At 35.3% G+C, this 22,738-nt stretch overlaps 1 protein-coding gene across 1 annotated transcript in view; it reads right to left on the bottom strand.

The window, feature by feature from the left end:
* The window catches only part of fat3a (FAT atypical cadherin 3a), a 153,980-nt gene that overhangs the window by 48,765 nt on the left and 82,477 nt on the right, over positions 1-22,738 (bottom strand). The window contains 5 exon segments of the mRNA XM_058745369.1: positions 271-546; positions 5,346-5,485; positions 12,039-12,252; positions 13,453-13,770; positions 15,249-15,310. Of these exon segments, the coding sequence (XP_058601352.1) occupies positions 271-546; positions 5,346-5,485; positions 12,039-12,252; positions 13,453-13,770; positions 15,249-15,310 (1,010 nt within the window).

Here is a 22,738-nt window from a genome sequence, read left to right as displayed (position 1 = left end):
GAGAAGTCTTCATAATTTAAAATAAATTAAAGAAAAAATAAAATAAAATAATAAAATAAATTATCATTCAAATAATAAAAATAGTAAAACTAGACCTTTAATTTCCTGAAAAATGTGTGGGTGGTGGTTGTTTACTGAATCAAGTCAAAATAATGGTTGCCAAAGCATTTCTATGCATTTCTAAAGAGTTTAATGCATTGCTATGTGGTTGCTATGGTGTTCTGGTTTTGTGGTATTTTCATAATATCTATTTGTAGCAATCTGAATTACCATGATGGTGAGAATATGCTGCGTTCGGCTCTCATGGTCCAGTCTGCGAGCCGTGTAGATGATTCCGTTGTTAGGGTCGATGCGGAAGAGCCGCATGCTGCTGGGGTCAACGCTGCTCTGGAGGCTAAAGGTCAAACGGTGACGCTCATCGCGGTCAGATGCCAACACCTGAACCACCTCAGTATCCGGGGGTGTGTCTTCTGTGATTGTGATGTCATAGGTGGGCTGGGAAAAAACAGGGGCGTTGTCGTTGTTGTCCAGAACAGTAATGTGGACCTGTGATTTAAAAAAAAAAAAAAAACATACAGGAAGTCAACAAGTGAAGTGAAATTTCTTAGTAGAAGTGTTGTTACTATTAACTAAAACTATATATATATATATATATATATACACACACACACACACACACACATATATATATATTGTTCAAGTTGAACCTTAAAAAAATATATAATTAAATATGTTGCCTGGGCAACTCAGTGAAATAATATGAGTTTCAGTTGAAATACTAAAATTACTAAAACTAAAGTGAAATAAAAATAAAACTAATTAGAAAAAAAAAAAAAAAACTACAGTACTATAACTTAACGGGATAGTTCACACAAAAATGAAAATTCTGTCATTAATTACTCACCATGTCGTTCTAAACCTGTAAGACCTTCGTTCATTTTCGGAACACAAATTAAGATATTTTTGATGCATAAAATCGTTATTTTTGTTTTCTTTGCGCACAAAAAGGATTCTTGTAGCTTTGTAGACCACTGATGTCACATTATTTTAATGATCTCCTTGCTACGTTTCAGAGACTTGACTGTGTAAGGATCCTTGCTGTCTATGGGAATGTCAGAGAGCTCTCGGATTTCATCAAAAATATCTTAATTTGTGTTCGAAGATGAACGAAGGTCTTACAGGTTTAGAACAGTAATCAATGGTAATTAATTACATCATTTAAATTTTTGGGTGAACTATCCCTTTAAACTTAGTTTAAAATAAAAAAAATGGAATAAAGTTGAAAGAAAAGAAAATATAAATATTAGATGAAAAATGAAAAGTTAAAAAAATAGATATAATAATAAATAATAACAAAACAAAATAAAATAAAATAATCCTTCACTTGAAAATGCCACATTGTGTAAGTTATTTGGGTTGCAAATGTTGTTTCATGTTCTTTCTGTCAAAATAAATTATCGAAAGTGGAAAATGCAGTCTGGAAATGTTTTTTTCATCTGTACTCGATAAAAAGCTCATGAAATTCACGCACTATGTATTATATTAGTAACTTTGATCACATCTAAATAAAGCAGCCTTGTATTGACTGATGTGTTTGCGAATTTTCTACATTTCAGGAGTTTTATTTACTATGAGTCTAAGAGAACTTCTCTGATCAATAGTCAAGTCAAGTCAAGTCAAGTTGAGCTTTATTGTCATTCCGCTACATGCGGGGGCATACAGTGGAACGAAATGTCGTGCCTCACAGGACCACGGTGCTACATAAATACAGGCATACAGCAATGAAGTAAAACAATATAAACCTATACACAACTATCCTACTGATAGATTTTGACTATAAATATAAATATACTATCTATAAAAAAGTACCTATACAAACTAAAAAATACAAACTATACAAACTATACGAATGCTTCAGATAAGTACTGTAACATATTTGAGTTTAGGAGTGATTTCCTTGTGAACTAGCGGTAAATTTACACTATTTGGAGACGAACAGACGACATTAAAAGACAAAAAAGCACCGTCTTTGGGACCTGGAGCAGCCGCCGCGTCTGATCGCGCCGCCATCTTGGATCCAATCTCAATACTGATAAAACTGGATAGAACTTAATGAAAATCACATGACTTGCATGCACCATGAGTGTACGAACAAATCGAAGCTGATTGAATGCTGAAACGCAAACAAATCGGCTGACGCAAATGCTCAGTTGTCGCTAACTTGTATTAATAGGCCCACCAGTCAGAGGAACACGCAGACAGCGTGAGAGCACACGACTGTGAGTGTCTGCGAGTGTGTGAGATCGAAACACGTTAGCTGATCTAATTATAAAGTAATAACAGACGTGCACTTCCGTCTCACACTCGGCCTTGCGGAGACACGCTGAGCTCCATCTGTGTGTGTGTTGTAGACAGTGAATGAATGTATATTTGAGTGTGAAAGTGTGAAAGATGGTGCTTTCTAAATAGAGAACAAGTCTTGGAGAAGAATACAACCGCTTTCATCATTTTTTTTTTCCATTTGTCCCTTCTCTGACCCTCCCTCCAGCCCTCTTTGTTCACATGTGTGTGTTTGTACTTTGTCATTTTAAAAGGAATGCATTTGCATCCGGCATACGCAATTGACTGAATTTGAATTAGTTATCTTTTGTGTTTATGTTCTAGTGCATGCGTGCATATATGTTAATTTACTTTGTATATATAGTGAGTGAATAAACTGAATAAATGTGAGGGCATCCTCCTCCCAAAGAACTGCAGCAGCTTCTGCTCCGAAAGATAAACAGATCGATCATTCATTTTTCCTCACTCTCCCCCATTTTTCCTTTCAGGATGGATTGTGTCCTTTAAACTCTGACCTTCACGGACATATTACACTGAAAAAGGCTCGTATCCGTGGCAACGAAGCTATCAATCCGATGGGACCTTGACATCAGGGATAGGCAATCTGAACGATGACAGACGTTATCAATCAAACCCTCACCATCAAACATCAGCATCAATCATCGACTAAACAGCTGCTGTCAAGCGGACAAACACTAACTCTGCTCCAAAACCTAGTGAGCTTCTTCCCTAGACACTTTCAAAAGCGTGTAAAAGACAAAAAAGCTGCTCCAAAAGATAGGAAGAAACATTGTTCTGCCTTTTAACATCATGTCTATGGAGGACGAGAAATGCCTTAAGTATAAATAAATAAATAAATGAATACATAAATGCTGAAATAAATAAATAAATAAATAAATGTAGAAATACATAAATAAATTAATGAATAAATAAATAAATGAAGAGCTTAGATGCAAAAGCCTCTAAGTGCTGCCTGAAATTGTCATCTTAAAATGAGCATTTTTATCAGGCTCCTATATTTATGTTCAGTTATTTCACTTTAATTGCATAGAAAAGAACCTATACATTGCCATTAAAGTGAAATTACTGAACCTAAACATAGGAGCGTGAGAAAAATGCTCATTTTAAGATGACAATTTCAGATGGCAACTCTTCAAATGAAGAAATAATTAATTAATTAATTAAATGCTGAAATAAATACATTAATTAATAAGTAAATGAATGAATAAATTATTTTGTCAAAAGTGTCATTTTTAATTGTACTATTTTTGTACCATTTGTGTTATACTACATTTATTTCTGCATGTATTTATGTATTTCTACATTTATTTATGCATTTCCACATTTATTTATTTCTGTGCCATATGTTAATAAGGTAGGCGGTTCTAACCTCTCTCAATGCAGGATTGGTTAAACAGGATCGTCATCGTTACTGCTGTACCAACTTAGCAATTTTGTATCTAAATTTAGCAACTTTTCAGACTACCCTAGCCACTTTTTCTTCCAAAAGCACCTAGCAACAAATTTAGCCATTTTAAAAATTTAGTTGGCAACTTTTAGCAACTTTTGATAAGTGACTCAGACAATAAAAAGGCACACATTTTCCATCCTAATTATACAAAAAGAGGAAATCAAATACGCCTAGCAGTACACACATCACGTGAATTACGTTAGCTGCTATTTGCAATTGTTCAATTTAATAATAATAATAATCAAATAATTGTTCATTTATGATACACTTTGTTAGTAGCTTGTACCTGCGATTGTTGATCAGTTAGTACACTGTAAGAAAAATGAAAAAGATACTAGTAATTTTCCAGGACATTATCCATTGTAACCCTGTAACCCGAAAACACAATTCGTAATTTAAAATGCAGATAAAAAATCAATACAGAAAATTATTTCATATTAATATAGTAGATTGTGCCCTATTTTTACAGACTTTTCGTAGAGTGTGGCATACCAACAACCAATACACTGCTTAAAGCATAATTGTTGAGAATGCTTAGCATTACTAGTTTACTAGCTATTAAAAAATTTAAAAAAATTTAATTATAATCATTCAAAAATGTGTTCAATAATTCAATGTATTTAAAAATAGTTACTTATATTTTAATATTATATTATGCATATTATTTTACAAACAAATCTTAACATATATAAAATATAGTTTTTGCTGAGATTTGATGTTGTGATAATTTTGCATCTTGATTGTGAAACACTGCGGTCAGCCGCGTCTTGAAACCTACCCCTTACAGGAAACTCTGCTATTTCAAATTTTGATGCCATGATTTTCGTACTGATGAAGCGCATCAGCATTTATGTATTTCTACATTTATTTATTTATTTATTTCAGCATGTAATTAATTATTTATTTCTTCATTTATTTATTTATGTATTTATATATTTATTCATGTATTTATTTATGTATTTCTACATTTATTTATTTATGCATTTATGTATTTATTTATACTTAAGTCATTTCTCGTCCTCCATACATGTCTGGCCATATTCTAAGGAAGAAAAGGAATACAAAAAAGTAAGTAAAAAAAAAAAAAAAGGCAAACGATATTTACAAATGATGAGGAGAGAAATGCGGATTATACACATGAATTAATACAGATTTATAAATATTAATGCAACTAAAATATTAATGATATTAATATATATTTAATATAAGCTAAAAATATAAATTATATAAACATTCATATTAATTTTACATATAGATAAAATATAAATTTGACTAATATATTACATCAATAAAAAATAAAGATGTACAAGTAGAGATAAATTTATCTATGAATTAGTATAAATATGAACAATTATATATATAATATTAATTATAATAATATAATAATAAGAGAAAGAAATTATAATCAATATTTATATATTTATATTAATATAAAATAATAAATAATTATATATCAGTGTGTTAGTATAATGTATCAAGTGTCTGTGAATGTTAATTTATTTTTATTTGTGTGTGTGTGTGTGTGTGTGTTTACCTGAGTGTATGCTATATTAGTCCCATCTGTAACCTCCACAGTGAGGTTGTAAAACGATCGCTGCTCTGCGTCCAGAGGTTTAGCGATGACGATAGTGCCGACACCTTTCTCAACGTCAAACATACTGTCCACATCACCGCCTTACACGAAAAGAGAAAAGATGATTAAACACACAAACTCTATAAGTTACATCTCTCTTTCACACACACACACACACACACACACACACACACACACACACACATATATACAGATATTGCACACAGATTCAAACTCACACCACTGTAGTACTCATGTACACCAGATGGGGGCGATACAGGGTTTGGAAGTGCTAAACATAAGTAGGATGGGATTTCCTGATAATACCACAGACACACACACAGCAAATATACAACACACACCCAATGCAATGCACACATAACACACACACACACACACACACCACATATGCTATATATATCCATATATAAACACATATATATGCTACATATGCAAAACACTAACACAATATATGCAGACATATACACTCTCATATGTATGCATGTGTGTGTGCTACTCTGAAGTGATATAAAAGATTCCTCCATTTTCTAAGACGCAGTCTAACAAACACATGCTGCCCACAAACACAGCACTCTCTAGACTCGGCTCAAAGAGGAAAGAGTGCCTCAGACTATTAACACCAACAAGAGAAAGGCAAACCCAAAATATGGGAAGAAACAACTGTTATCGCACACTGAAAGTCAGCTGTTAGACTATAAGGGATAGTTCACCCAAAAATGAAATATCTGTGATTATTTACTCACCCTCACGTCAATCCAAACCTTTCTTCCATGCAACGCAACATATGTTAGTTCACAGAACGTTCACATTGCGCTTTTCCACACAACAAAAGCAGACCAGAAGCTGTCAAGCTCCAAAATGCACCATAAAAACGGTTGAATCATATGATAACTTTGTGTGAGAAACAAACTGAAATTTCAGTTATCATTCACTGTAAATCTTGCTCTCCACCACAGGCCTCAAACCTCTCTCTAGACTAGTTTTGTTACATTTTGATTAGTCACAAGACAATGAATAACAAAGTTTGGTATCATATATCATTTTATCATATAATTTATATTTTAACATCACAAACAAGACTTAAATTTCAGTCTGTTTTCATTGATTCACACAAAACTTCAAAAGACTTGAAATACATACAGTAGTGCTCAAGTCAAGTCAAGTCATTTGCTTTCAATGTATGGAAAAAAGCAGCGTCACCATTCTGACTAAAATTCACATCATTTTGGAATAACATGAGGGTAAGCAAATGGTGACAGAACTGTCATTTACAGGTGCACTATCCCTTTAAGAGATAAATCAGGGGCCGGTTGCATAAACTGTTTAGACTAGTCTTAAAAAGTTAGTCATCTAATTTTTTTTTTCTTCAAGACTGGTCATAACTTTAAATTCAGTTATGAAAAGGTAAATTGGTCTTATTTGTATTGGAAAAGTGAGACTGATTACCCCTTGGCCACTGCTAGTTGGTCAAACTAGTTCTTAAGACACAGTCTTAACATGGTGGCTAAGTTTATGCAACTGGCCCTACTGGTTGTTGCATGAGTGTGTTTGAACCCCTATGTGTGTGAACAGAGGTAAAAGTGCGTTTTGGCAGGGCGCTATGCTCCCTCTTCACACTCGTTCTACCCAGGGCACATTAATCATCTCGTGCCGCCTGTTGCTGCAACACCTGGTGGAGAGATACACTTACATATGCATACACACACTTACACACCCTTTCATTCATCACCGTCCACCCTCGCTGTCCTCACACACGCTCCCTCGTCTGGCAAGCTAACCCTGGGTTGACCCCTGACCTTTATGCACACTCGATTGGCTGTTTAATGACGCATTTAATCAGGCTGCAGATGATAAGGCTGGGTCAACGACCGCCAGAAGGGTTTTAGGTAGCTCATAAACAAAACACAAACTCACACACACACACATGGATGAAAGCAGGAATTAAACCATTATCGCCATTGCACAGTAAATGCTAAGCGTACACACACACATGCATACAGCAATATATGAAATGCACATTTAAATCACATTTGTATCAAGAAACACACCCTCAAATTCACATCCCAACCAATCACGTTTAAGCAACACAGCACAACACCAAGGGATGATGGGAAAGCAGAGCTAGCTGATGGTTAAACGGCAACAGAGCAAGAGCAGTTCTGCTGAACTTATATAAATATAGAGAGAGGTACAGACAGAGGGAGAAAGAGAGAAAGACAGGAGAAGAAAGAGACAAATATAATCACGGAAAGAGAGAGATAAACATGCAGAGAGAACAAAGAAAAGAGAGAAAGACAGACAGTCAGGTAGAAAAAGAGACAGACAGTAGAGATAGAAAGACAGAGACATCAGGGCTAGACAATAAGGACTGTCCTGATGAAATTGTCACTGAGTCATTATGTGAGTTTATCATTTGCAGGCGTTTATAAGTCTCCTTAAGTCAATGTAAACATTCAAGCGATTTAAAAACCATTTAAGAGGCGAAAGAGAACTCTCCAAGATGGGCTTTGGACATATTTTGGTCTGTTTTTGTCTGTTACAGCATTATTAGATGCGAAAGAAAATTTCCTGCAGACGCACATACGGATTTCAATTCTCTTTCGCGTTTTTATCGCGTTAACGCACAAATTTAAACTGAATTATGTTAAAATCACCGTTTTGGTGAGTATTAAGTTAAGTGAACATTAACATCCTGTGAAAATCCACGTGTATAAGTATAGTGGATCCGTGACAGCGGCTTAAACCTGCTGCGGTTTGTGTCCTTAAAGGGACAGATCACTCCAAAATGAATTTTGTCATCATTTACCAACCTGATCTCAGGGCAATTTGTACATATATTTACATACATATACGAATTTGTATGACCTCACTTGTATGAATTCATACGAGTTTTGCTAAATCGTACGTATTTTACGAGTTGCACAATTCGTATGAATTTGTACGATTGACCTTTACCTAACCCCGCCCCTAAACCTACCCGTCACTGGGGTCCAGACAAATCGTATAAAATCGTACGAGTGAGGTCGTACGAATTCATATGAATTAGCCACCTCATAAAATACGTACAAATTGGTCATGAGTTAGCATTGCATTTACTCACTCTGAAGTAAAGGATGACAAAATTTTCATTTTTGGGTGAACTATCCCTTTAATGTTAATCAAACAAAAGAAAAAGAAGAAAACGCTGCTCGTGACTGAATAATTTTTGCAGTTTTATCAATTTTATACAGTTAAGATTATGCATTATTTCACATTTGATTATTCAATTTCTGCAGTATTTCTTATCAGAATACTACTGTTAGAACTACCTGAAAAACTTAGAGCACTGTTAATTTAATTTGTATCACTTTTCTATTGTATTTATCTGTGCTATTGACTGTTTGTTTGTTGCTGAAGTTAATTACTTCGTATTAGTTTTTGATGTGGTATCAAATGGGAATAGAAAATTGTGAAATTTCAGTGTTAACCAAATCTAAAATGTTGGTGTTGCAACAACTTTATTAAAATACAAAGTTGCATGGGTCAAAAACAAAGAAAACTAACTTTTTTTCTTTTCTTTTTTTGCTTTGTGGTGGGAAATTTTAAAATTTTGCCAGGCAAAGTACAAGTCAATTCATAAATAAATAAAATAAATAAATAAATAAATTAAAAAAATAAAATAAAATCCTTAGCGTTGAGCCCTGGACATGCAGAGAGAGAGAAAGACAAGCAGACAGAGTTGAAGACAGAAGAAGAGATCACAATACAGAATTAAAAAAAGAGAAAGAGAGAAACCACAGAAAGAAAAACTGACAGAGAGAGGAGTTAAGAAAAAGAAAAGAGGAACAGAGTTCGGCTGAACTGGTAAAGATACCTTCTGTAGAACAGTTCCTGCCGCAAGCGGTCTGGAGTATATAGAACATCTCACGGAAAGAGCGTGGACCTTCCCATACGAAGCATTTAGAAAAGAGAGAGTGAGAGAGAGGAAGAGAGGATGGAAGAGAGATAGAACAACAGAAGTAAAGAATGAAGAGTCGAAGGATAAAAGAAATAAAGAGGAAGCGGCCTGTGACTCAAGAAGAGGAGGAGAAAAGAGAGGCAGAGCAGCGAAAGAGTGCAGAGCAGGTGCTGCTGAAGCAAACAGAAGGTATCTGAACACCAAACGGCATGCATGCTGCAAATCTGACTGTCCCATTACCTACCATATCAACAGATACAGGACCTCAGTGTCCGAACATCAACATCACTGTGCAATAACTTAGCTTTATTAATATTACTGTAAAACATTATTTAAATTAACACACTTTCTAATATTGTACACATAATATAATATAATATAATATAATATAATATAATATAATATAATATAATATAATATAATATAATATAATATAATATAATATAATATAATAGGCCTATAATATAATATAATAATTAACAATCAGGGCAGTCGTTAGAATGTGTTTTTGCAGTTGATATTTAGTTTGTTTTAATATAATATAATAAATATGATATAATATATCAATTATTTAAAATATATTAGTCATTTGTTTGTGTGTATACAAACCTTACATCACCATAGATACAGACAGCGGCAAGCAATCGCCATGGTGACCGTGGAATGGCAAAAGATAGCAATACAACACCACAAATCATGCAGTGAACCACAAACATTCCCACCAACTCTAAAGCATAATATGCAAATATTTGGCCTAATTAATCTGTAAATCAATTTCATCTAACTGTAAGCCAAACCTATCATTATAAAATCCAATTATATATATATTTAAAGATTTGGTTATAAATAAAGTATAATTATTTCTAAAAACACACCATTTAAAATTTTTAAATGTAAAAAAGATTTCAAATTTCAAACATTGTTACAATAAATCCCAACCCCTGGCATTTATTTTCAATCCTTCATTTAATGCTAAAAATCCACTTGCATCTCTATCCTGCAGCTAAAGTCATCTAAATCGTATAGATCGTCACATTAACATAAAGCATCCAAGCACTCACCTGTGATGTCGAACCACAAGGAGGCGGAGCCTTGCTGTTGGGCGGACACCACACCACGATGTCCGCCACTTTGTCGGTTTCCATGACGGTGAAATTGTAAAGCTGCTCGTCGGCGAGAGGAACAGGACTGGCTGGAGGACGGCGGATCCACTCGATGTGCAAACGAGCCGTCGCCCAACGCTGAGGACGCCCATTATCCACTGCCTTCACCTGCGGTCAGAGGTTAAACACACATCAGGAAGACAAGAACACCAGGCATTAAATAAAATAAAATAAAATAAAATAAATTAAAAAAATAAAATCCTTAGCGTTGAGCCCTGGACATGCAGAGAGAGAGAAAGACAAGCAGACAGAGTTGAAGACAGAAGAAGAGATCACAATACAGAATTAAAAAAAGAGAAAGAGAGAAACCACAGAAAGAAAAACTGACAGAGAGAGGAGTTAAGAAAAAGAAAAGAGGAACAGAGTTCGGCTGAACTGGTAAAGATACCTTCTGTAGAACAGTTCCTGCCGCAAGCGGTCTGGAGTATATAGAACATCTCACGGAAAGAGCGTGGACCTTCCCATACGAAGCATTTAGAAAAAGAGAGAGAGTGAGAGAGAGGAAGAGAGGATGGAAGAGAGATAGAACAACAGAAGTAAAGAATGAAGAGTCGAAGGATAAAAGAAATAAAGAGGAAGCGGCCTGTGACTCAAGAAGAGGAGGAGAAAAAGAGAGGCAGAGCAGCGAAAGAGTGCAGAGCAGGTGCTGCTGAAGCAAACAGAAGGTATCTGAACACCAAACGGCATGCATGCTGCAAATCTGACTGTCCCATTACCTACCATATCAACAGATACAGGACCTCAGTGTCCGGAACATCAACATCACTGTGCAATAACTTAGCTTTATTAATATTACTGTAAAACATTATTTAAATTAACACACTTTCTAATATTGTACACATAATATAATATAATATAATATAATATAATATAATATAATATAATATAATATAATATAATATAATATAATATAATATAATATAATAGGCCTATAATATAATATAATAATTAACAATCAGGGCAGTCGTTAGAATGTGTTTTTGCAGTTGATATTTAGTTTGTTTTAATATAATATAATAAATATGATATAATATATCAATTATTTAAAATATATTAGTCATTTGTTTGTGTGTATACAAACCTTACATCACCATAGATACAGACAGCGGCAAGCAATCGCCATGGTGACCGTGGAATGGCAAAAGATAGCAATACAACACCACAAATCATGCAGTGAACCACAAACATTCCCACCAACTCTAAAGCATAATATGCAAATATTTGGCCTAATTAATCTGTAAATCAATTTCATCTAACTGTAAGCCAAACCTATCATTATAAAATCCAATTATATATATATTTAAAGATTTGGTTATAAATAAAGTATAATTATTTCTAAAAACACACCATTTAAAATTTTTAAATGTAAAAAAGATTTCAAATTTCAAACATTGTTACAATAAATCCCAACCCCTGGCATTTATTTTCAATCCTTCATTTAATGCTAAAAATCCACTTGCATCTCTATCCTGCAGCTAAAGTCATCTAAATCGTATAGATCGTCACATTAACATAAAGCATCCAAGCACTCACCTGTGATGTCGAACCACAAGGAGGCGGAGCCTTGCTGTTGGGCGGACACCACACCTACGATGTCCGCCACTTTGTCGGTTTCCATGACGGTGAAATTGTAAAGCTGCTCGTCGAAGGCGAGAGGAACAGGACTGGCTGGAGGACGGCGGATCCACTCGATGTGCAAACGAGCCGTCGCCCAACGCTGAGGACGTCCATTATCCACTGCCTTCACCTGCGGTCAGAGGTTAAACACACATCAGGAAGACAAGAACACCAGGCATTAAAAGGACTGAACTGAAATGGAAGAATGCATCCAGTGTTGACCTTTGCACTGAATGCAAACAAAAGAACGAACCTTTTACAAGAAAAAGAAATTTAAAATGTCAACTCCCTCATTAAGAGAATTGAGCTGCTATATATGTCAAGGGAGTTTTCAAGACCTGGAAATGATTATCTATGAGTTTACACTTCTGGTTAAACCTGGTGAGACTATTTCTTGCCCTAATATCACATATGGATGATTTATATAATTCCAGTTAGGTGAGGGAAAAATTGGCATGTTTATGGAACATGTCAGGTATTTGGTGCATGAACAAAGTGATCTAAACAGCTCTAAACATGGCCAAGATTGTCTACCAAGCATATTAATCATTTTTATTATTTATTTATTTACTCTTTTACTTATTATTCTTTATTTTATTATTATATTTTATAATGTATTATTCATTTTGGCTTGTTTTACTATTCTTTTTTATTTTATTTAGTTTTATTATTATTATTATTTAATTCTATTATTTATAATTGTATTGTTTTTATTTGTTATTTTATTATTTTATCATTTTCATATTTAATTTTATTTTATTTCTATAGCACAGATTAATACAACCATTGTTGCCCAATGTGCTGTACAAAGATAAAGAAAATCATTTTCATAAATATACACAGACAAAAACATCGCACCACACAACAAAGACGCAAAGAACATAAAACTCAGCACCCAGAGAGATTAAAAGCCTGAGTTGGTAAATACGTTTTTAACAGTGATTTAAAACTAGAGATAGTCAGAGCTGATCTAATACTCACAGGTAACAAATTCCACAGTTTCGGTGCAGCAACTGAAAAAGCGCGATCACCCTTAAGTTTTACTCTAGATCTGGGAATTGTTAAAAGTTTCTGATCAGAAGATCTCAGGGATCTAGCAGAAGTGTGACGTTTTACTAAGGCATCAAGATATGTTGGAGATAAGCCGTTTAAGGATTTAAAAACAAACACTAAAAGTTTGTATTCTATTCTATAAAATTCTATAATTTATTCTTTTTTTTGTATTACTCTTTTTTATTTTTAGTCACATAATATAAAACACTGCATTTCATTCTATAATCACATACATGTGTGAGATTAACTTCATTTAGAAGGGTCAAAGGTGACTCACGGTAAGAATATCATAGGTTCCAGCTGTGAACTGTTTCTTGGGCGATGAAACCACACCGGTTTTGGCATCGATTACGAACTTCCCATCTTCGTTGCCATCGACGATGCTGTAGGAGAGTTCAGCGTTGGCGCCCTGGTCTTGGTCGTAAGCAAACACCCGATATATTGGAGCGCCTCGCTGTTTACGGGTGCGCTCGGGTAAACGGACCTGGTACATCTTCTCTGGAAACGTTGGTTTGTTATCGTTAACATCCAACACTTGGATCACCACCCATACTGTGGTGTGTCTAGGAGAAGGACCGCCATCTGATACAGTCACCTGGACACAAAAACAGTGATGACTTTTCTGAAAAACTTTTCCGCTCACCAAGGCTGCATTTATTTGATCAAAAATACAGCAAAAACAGTTATATTGTGAAATATTATTACAATTTAAAATAGCTTTTTTTTCTATTTGAACATTTTTAAACTATAATTTATTCCTTTGATGCAAAAGCTGATTTTTGAAAGTGACGTGACATGTGACCAAGTATGGTAACCCATACTTGGAATTAGTGCTCTGCATTTATCCCATCGTAAGTGCACACACACAGCAGTGAACACACACAAACACCGTGAACACACACCCGGAGCAGCTGGGGGTTAGGGCACCTCAGTCGTGGTATTGAGGGTGGTGCTGTACATTCACTCCCTGCACCTACAATCCCTGCCGGTACCGAAACTCGAACCCACCGCCTTTGAGTTTCGAGTCCGACTCTCTAACCATTAGGCCACCATTTTTCTGCATCATTACGCCAGTCTTCAGTGTCACATGAATCTTCAGAAATCATTCTAATATGCTGATTTGCTGCTCAAGAAACATTTTAATTAAATTGAATTTCATTGTGGGGAGTGTTACAGCGAAGCATGAGTCACAGCACAAGAGATGCTTGCCTTAGTAAACACTACTATTCATGGTAAAACCCCATTATAAATGAATAGGAAAGGAGAAATAAGATTCTCTATGCATCTGATCTTCTACATATTTTTTCTCTCTGTAGAATGGAGTGATGATGAGTCATGTTCCGCTTTTCTCTCATTTCCTGTTTCTGATATTCGATCCATTTTTCTTTTTCATTAGCAAACATGCCCATCGCTCATCCACCAATCAGCATGGCCACACGTGGCCACCAGCCAATCAGAAGAGTGCAGTGGAACATTTAAAATGATATCATTAAAAACAAAAGACATTGTGTGCACCATCCATCTCGGCAACAACAACAGAACGATTAATTCAATTCACTTTATTCATTTCCTTTCACAGACTGCCTTGCAACGCCTGTACAAATTCAATCTGTCTGTCTGAGAGAAAGAAAGAGGGAGCAATAAATGAGAAAAAAGAGGGGGTTGTAATAAATTAAAGGGGCGTTTGGTATGTGTAATGTTTGGGTGTCAAGGGATCACATGGTGAATGGGTAACATAACGTGAGTGACAAGTTCTCAAAAGATCAACACGACAAATCGCTTTTATTACGAACACAAAACACCCACTCGAAAACATTGACTTTCGCACTTAAACATACGCGAACAGCAAGCATTTTGAATTTCAAACAGGCATCTATAGGACTCAGTCAGAACACGTCGATAATCTTGCGTTCATATGAAGTGAAAATTGTCGTAATTCTCCCGTCGCTCACAAAATTGATCTGCAATTTGGAGGCAGTGCAAATTAGCATGGCTCGAAGCTCTCACACCTGATGTGCGTTTGTGTGAACATAGCTATATGTGTGAATGTGGGTTCGCATGAGTGTGTCTCACCTCCAGTACATGCTCAGCCTGTTGTTCACGATCCAGTTTCCGAGAGGTTGTGGTAATCAGACCTGCAACACACAAAATCACTTATTTTAGCAGGCGCTTTATAAATATTCTTTGATCCAACCACTTCTGCAGTCTCTAACTACAGGTAATGACAGTGATTTAAGTTTCACAAACCTTAAATTCACAAAACTAGCTTCATTGTTGTTAGATGAAATTCACTAAAAGTAATGATTACTTGGAGTTTTTGATACTGTAAAGGAACAAAACAGAGTTTTTGAAAGATTCAGTTAAAATAATGAAATGTTAGGAGTCATTTGTTTGTGAATCGGACTTCACTGGTCTCGCTACATGCAGCAACTCAATAGTTTCCTTCCCATGGTTTTGTGATGCACAGTTTTTCCACCTCATGTTCAGTTCAGACTACAAACTTAAGACTGGATAAAAATGTAATTTCTTTGGCATGGCGCTATAGATTGAGCAACAGACGAGTAATGTTGAAAAGCACTGAAGGGAACACTAAAAAATAAATAAATACATTACACATGATGTATAGTAGTGAGGAAAAAAATACTTAAAAGATAAACAAGCAAGCAAATAAATAATATAAACAAAACAAAGTATGCAATAAATACTAAAATATTAATAGTAATAAATCATTTACAAATTTTAGGGTCAGAAAGGATTCATTATTCAGCAAGGATGATTTAACTGAACAAAAGTGACAGTAAAAACATTTATAATGTTACAAAATTTCTATTTCAAATAAATGCTGTTCTTTTGAACTTTTTATTCAACAAAAATGTAGCACTGTTTTCACAAAATATTAAGCAACAACTCTTTTTAACACATAATAATCAGAAATGTTTTTGAGCGGCATGATTTCTGAAGGATCATGTGACGCTGAAGACTGGAGGAATGATGCTAAAAATTCAACTTTGCATCACAGGAATAAATTATATTTTAAAGTATATTCACATATAAAACAGTTATTTTAAATAGTACTAATATTTCACAATATTACAGATTTTACTGTATTTTTATCAAATAAATGCAGCCTTGGTGAGCAAAAGAGACTTTTTGTAAAAACATTTAAAAATCTCATGGAACCCAGTTTTTAGGTAATAATATATTACCTATAAAGGAATGTGGGTAGTGCAATTTATTTAAAAAAAGTTATTTAATAAAGTTAAAATTACAATTGCAAAGATTATACTTTATCACTACGAAAACCAATTTTTGCTAATGTTGATTTTTTATTTTATTTTTTACTTTTGTAGCCCTGCTGTTGTGCTCCTACAGTAACGTTCTCCGTGGCTCTTCAAAGTGCCTGTGGGTCCTTAAGTATGCTTTCTGATCAGGCGCATCCCAGGGCGCCCCATCACTGACCCATATCAGAGATGAAGAGAGACACAAGGAGGAAGAGAAAGCGAGGGGGTGGTTGTGTTGAATCAAGTCACAGCGGCGCAGGGCACTCGTACTGAGAGAGAGAAAAAACGGAAGGAGAAAACAAAAAGAGGAGAACGGGAGAGGAGGGGAACGTGGGGGCAAACAAAAAGACCAGAGACAAAAGTTTACTGATGACATCATGCCTGTAACACACACACACACACACACACACACACATACATACACACATACACAGTCCGTTTGAGGCCCCACTGGATAATTGCTGCTACCTGAATGGGGTTTACTGGTCATAGTGGGCAAACGGGGTCTTAACGTCTACAGACTTCTGATCTCATCGTCATGGCAACCAGAGGCTCGTTATACAGCTATCGTTCTTGACTGGCATGTGTGGGAAAGTAAGTCCGCATACGGGGGGGGGACGGACGGACGGACGGATTAGAGCTTTAACGTTGGACACCGAACACCCACGCAGGCTTTTTATGTGACGTCCATAATATAGGGTACTCAAAAAAACAAATCCCCCAGACGCACACTTTCATAGTCGAAAGTTTCTCTTAAAGGGACAGATCACCCAAAAATGAAAAGTTTTCAGGTATCATTAGTAAAATGTATCATTTACTCACCCTCATGTCATTTCAAACAGTTTCTTTCTTCTGTTGAGTACCGTACAAGATATTTTGAAGAATTTTGGTAACCAAACAGTTGACGGTACCCATTGACTTTCATTGTATGGAAATGGCTACCGTCAACTATCTGGTTACCAACATTCTCCAAAATATCTACTTTTGTGTTCAAGACAAGAAAAACTCACATAGGCTAAGTGACATGAGGGTGAGAAAATTTGAATTTTTGGGCGATCTATCTCTTTAACCTACTTTTAACTAACAGCAATGGATTTGCTAATGAGGGTGTCTTTGTATAAGGATCCAATCAGTGAGAATGAGTGTGCGCTTAGCTAAAGAACAGCTGCATTCACTGGAATTAGCATATTAATTAGAGAGACGAGTGATTACAAGCAATTAACTAAAACAGCAATAGTATACAACAGCATACCTATACAGGCCAGTTATCTGTTGCGTGTAGAATATGCATGAGATGCAGCTTCCTTTTTATCTTTTTAGTTTTTGAGTTATTTTATAATCGCCACATGCATTTATTTCACGGTGCATTTGTCTTTTGTTCCTCCACAGTCGTTAAAGGTTCACACGGGAGGCCTTGATTTCCCAAGAAACTCATCGTGGATAAAAATAACGTCAAAACCTTTGGAAACTGCCGGCGTTGCGTGTGTTTTGTGCGTCGAATGGCTGCAGGTGGGAATTGGCCCATATGAGTGTGTCTGTGATTCATTGGCGGGGTCGGCGTCATAAATTCGAAATGCGCACCAAAGGAACGTAAACCGGCCACGCACACACACACACACACACACACACACACGCACATGCATGCTGAGATCACACTGCATCTATAAATCAACAGCCGTCTGAAAAAGACAAAGAAACAAGAGAGTGGCAGATTTCAGCACAGAGGCGATTCATGCTGGTTTTTAAATTGCACACTTTTTCCAAATGTCAAAACGGCATCCATAATTTATAGCGAGCCTTTGCACTGATTGAAAAATTTTTGCTCTGTCTTACACAGATTATTTTTAATAAACAACACGATTAAACAAGTTTATGTCATAAATGGTCAGTCTTTATCCATCCTTTTGTACTTGAACAGTTATTTTCAGTATTTCTACTTTAATTATAACTATTGTATAAAGAGAAACTGGGATATTACTGATATATTAAAGTAATTAACCATGAGTCATTTTATAATTCCAGGAATTTCATGTGTATGTCCTTTGATAAAAGCAACAACATCATATTACATCTTGATTTTGTGTATAATTTAATATATTAGTAATAATTTTAAATATGAAAAGTTAAATATTTATTAAATATATGAATAATTTTATATATAAAAATATATTAAGATATTATTGTAATAATAATAATGTATTAATGTTACTTATTAATCTTTAATACTTAGAGTAATCTTAAGTATTAAAGATTACTTTAATAATCTTTAAATTACACCTAATGTGCACGTCTTCATCAAAAAATATAAAATGTATACAAATAACATATATAATAAAAATTACATAAATATATAAATATAAAATAATTTAAAATCTCATGCAAATGCCGTTTTCTTGACAAAGAAATAATGCAAACTGTAAGGCACAAAATGTTTTATGCAAACTACAAAAGCTTTCAAAATGTCTTTTTAGGATATTGAACCATTAAAATAAAAGTTATCATAAGAAGAGCTATTTACAATTATGCACTATTTCTAGGTAACTAATAAAGCCTGTTTTGTTTTTGTACGAGTCTCTTTTTGCTTACCAAGTCTGCATTTATTTGATTAAAAATACAGTAAAAAAGTAATTTTGTGAAATATTATTACAATTTAAAATAACTGCATTCAATTTGAATATATTTTAAAATGCAATTTATTCCTGTGATCAAAGCTGAATTTTCAGCATCGTTACTCCAGTCTTCAGTGTCACACGATCCTTCAGAAATCATTCTGTTACGCTGATCTGCTGCTCAAGAGACATTTCTTATTATTATCATTGGTCGTGCGTGGGTTCATACGTTTCTTGGGTATTTCTGGCCTAATTCTGTCAGTACATTACAGATAAAACGTAATTCTTTATAAAGAAACGCCACCAGAGAAGTACTTTAAAGATATGGCTTATTACTGCTCTTCAGGCCATGCTATCGCAGAAATGATGAACGATGCTTTTGATAAAACTCCGGGAGTCGTCTATTATTCCAAATGATTCATTATGGAGGATAATCAGAACGATCGCAATCACGGTGAGCAGAACAAATGTGGATCTCCGCGCCGTATCGCTGGTTCAAGAACGGAGAAAACAGGGTGTTTACATGCTGTAGAAGATGCAGTGATTATCGGAGCCGCAGCAGAGAGAGAAAGAGAGAGCGCTATTCTTAGAGTCTTTCATCACGAGGAGGAAGACAGAACAGAGCGAGAGAAAGACGGAAGGATGTTAAGGAGTCGCAGGGGGACGGAATGGAACAGTAAGAAACCGAGAAAGAGACAAAAAGACACGTAAGGCCTTGTGAACGAGAGAATGGGAGGGTGATACAGCGAGAGAGGGAGGAGAGGAAGGTGTTAGGAGAGGATAAGAGAGAGATGAGAGAGGATGAGACGGAGGGGGAGGAAAGACGAGGAGGAGAACTCTGGGTTGGAGGAGACCAAACGCGAATGTGTGAAACCTGCAGACGAGATTCACAGAGACGCAAATTACTGCTGAGACAAGCCGAAGAGAGAAAGAGCGAGATTTCGCAAGCCTTTTGAAGAGTTTAAAGCTGAAAACAAGCAATGTTGTAGAAGTTTGAAGACTTGACCATTCATCCGTCCAAATAGACTGTGACTGACGAGTGAATAAAATCGAGTTAGGAACCGCTACACAATGCATGGTTTGAACTGCTAGAACGACAGTCTGGCCCTGGCTGTTTTACCTGACATAAGTGAATGAAATGAAAGACGTTCATGCGCGCGACTGAAGCGACTGTCTAATAATGATAGAAGTGTTTGTGTTTAGCTCTCCTCCTGTGATCTTACATACTCTGAGCTGCTGTCGCCTCGTCTACAGAAGACTGTGTTTACTGACTGCAGAGCAGCAGTGGAAAGCCACAGAAAATCATTTTAAAAGATGTTTTTACCCCCCTACAGAATCCCATAGCGGACACATCTGTGATCTGTTCCATGCATTAGAGGAAACCACAACAAATGAGAGTTTTGATGTTGTTATGAGAGGTAGCGTTTCACACAGATTTATATATATATATATATATATATATATATATATATATATATATATATATATATATATATATATATATAAATATTTAATCGTGATTAATCGCATGATTGTCATGAGTTAACTCGTGATTAATCGCAACTTAATCACACATTTTTATTTGTTCTAAATGTACCTTAAATTAATACTTTTCAAGTTTTCAATACTCAATACTTCAATAATCAACATGGGCATGGACAAATATGGATGCTTTATGCAAATGAAGAGTAGACATGTTTAAAAGGTCATAGATGTTTTTCAAAGACCTTGTTCGTGTCTATTAGACACATGAAAAAGGTTCCCATTACTTCTCTTTCTTTGCACTGAGCAATGTACTTACACAAACCTGTTTACATTTTTGCATGACAGGGCAGCTCACTTCTTCTGAACATACAAAATGTACATTTATTATTTATTATTAGATTCGTTTACCTCTCTGTGCCCACATACTGTATTTTGATGCAGCTAAATTCTGAATAAAACTGTTTTCATTGATATATTTTACTGTTTCTGTTGTCAGACAACGGAATGAATATGAAATAGTGACTGAAACACGACCCATTGAGACTACATAACCAGCTCTCCCTTCCAAGATGTTAATCTGCACAAAAATCCTGATAATCGAGCCTTCGTCTGATGAAATCAAATACACATAAGATAATGACAATAGCTGTGCTGTGATTTCGGCTATACTTGCATGTAAAATTAAAGAAGCAACATAATGTCTGTGTGTTTAACTGAAAGCACTGCTCCTTTCCGCCGCTCGCTGAACAATGCAGACGCACAGAGAGAGAGAGATGTGTGTATGTGTGTGTGCACGCGCTGGGACAGCAAGACCTCGTGCTTGCGCGGCAGTAATGGCGAGTCTCAGAAACTAAATAAGGTTTGGGCAAACCCTAAAGATTTGTCGCTAGGTGCTTTCATGAAGAGGGGAGGGGGAGTCGCTAAGTTGGCAACACTGTGCATCTCCATTTCTCCAACTACGGGCGAGGCCACGGGTCAAACTGAAAATGATAAATAAAATTATTTAATTTAAAAATTAATAAAATTCGTGCCGTTAAAATGAATTTGCGTTAACGCGTTAGTAACGCGATATAAATATATATATATATATATATATATATATATATATATATATATATATATATATATATATATATATATATATCAAATATTAATATATTCATGCATTATAATTATTTAGTAGCTTTTCATTGCAGAATTTCATCTTCACAGATACTTAATATCACCCTATTATTCTGCGTGAATTGCGAAATTAAAAAGCGCACACACACACACAAATAAATAAATAAACAAACAAACACAATTTTTAAAAATGAAATATGATGTAAAAGACACAGTCAGAAATATTTATGACCATTGCATATTCTCAATTCACCCGCTGCTGGCAGGTGTGACAAAAACATCATTTTGGCACACATCCATTCCTCCATCTATCCATATATTTACCTATTCAGTCATCTGTCCATCCATCCACCCGTTCAAGACAGCATGTGTAGCGTCTGGTGAGATGTTTGGAAGCACAATGAGAGCAAATAAATCAGAGGAAAACGATGCTTAGGGAGCGTGTAGAAACGGCTCAGGAGTTTAGGTAGTGTGTTCAGAAGGCTGTAATGTTCAGGGAGAATGGAGGAGTGTGTCAGTAAACTGAGGTGAATGAACTATAATACTAGAGTTTTGCTCATGTTGTTCAGGGAGCGCGTGTTAACCGCTCAGTTCTGCACTTGTTTGTAGATGCACTAGGGAGAACAGACTCTGAACTTAAATGAGCTTAAACGCGCTTCCAAATGGTGCAATTTCCCACCGCTGTGTACAACCCAGACGGTCTAAATGAATTTATCACTGTACATAAGCAACAGAACACACTGCATCCATAGAAGACCTGTGTTGTGGATCAGCAACAGTAGGCTTTGATTAATAGTACATGATCTTGCTTCAGCTTATCATTCATAATTCTATGTAATAAGACCATTTTAGCCATTGTTTTTATTTCTTTCACTGTAATATTAACTAAAATTAGTTCAGAACTGCTCTTCTGTCTATTGACACTTTTATGGAATCTGCAAATTATTAAAATAATACATTTTATTTGCATTAATACAATATAATAATAAAATAAACCACCATTATTATTATTATTATTGTTGTTAACATAAAAGCAGAATAATAAAAATACTACTAATGTGTTTTT

The sequence above is a fragment of the Onychostoma macrolepis genome, chromosome 15 (genome assembly GCF_012432095.1).
Source record: "Onychostoma macrolepis isolate SWU-2019 chromosome 15, ASM1243209v1, whole genome shotgun sequence".
Classification (NCBI taxonomy): Eukaryota; Metazoa; Chordata; class Actinopteri; order Cypriniformes; family Cyprinidae; genus Onychostoma; species Onychostoma macrolepis.
This window is presented reverse-complemented; position numbering and strand designations above follow the sequence as displayed.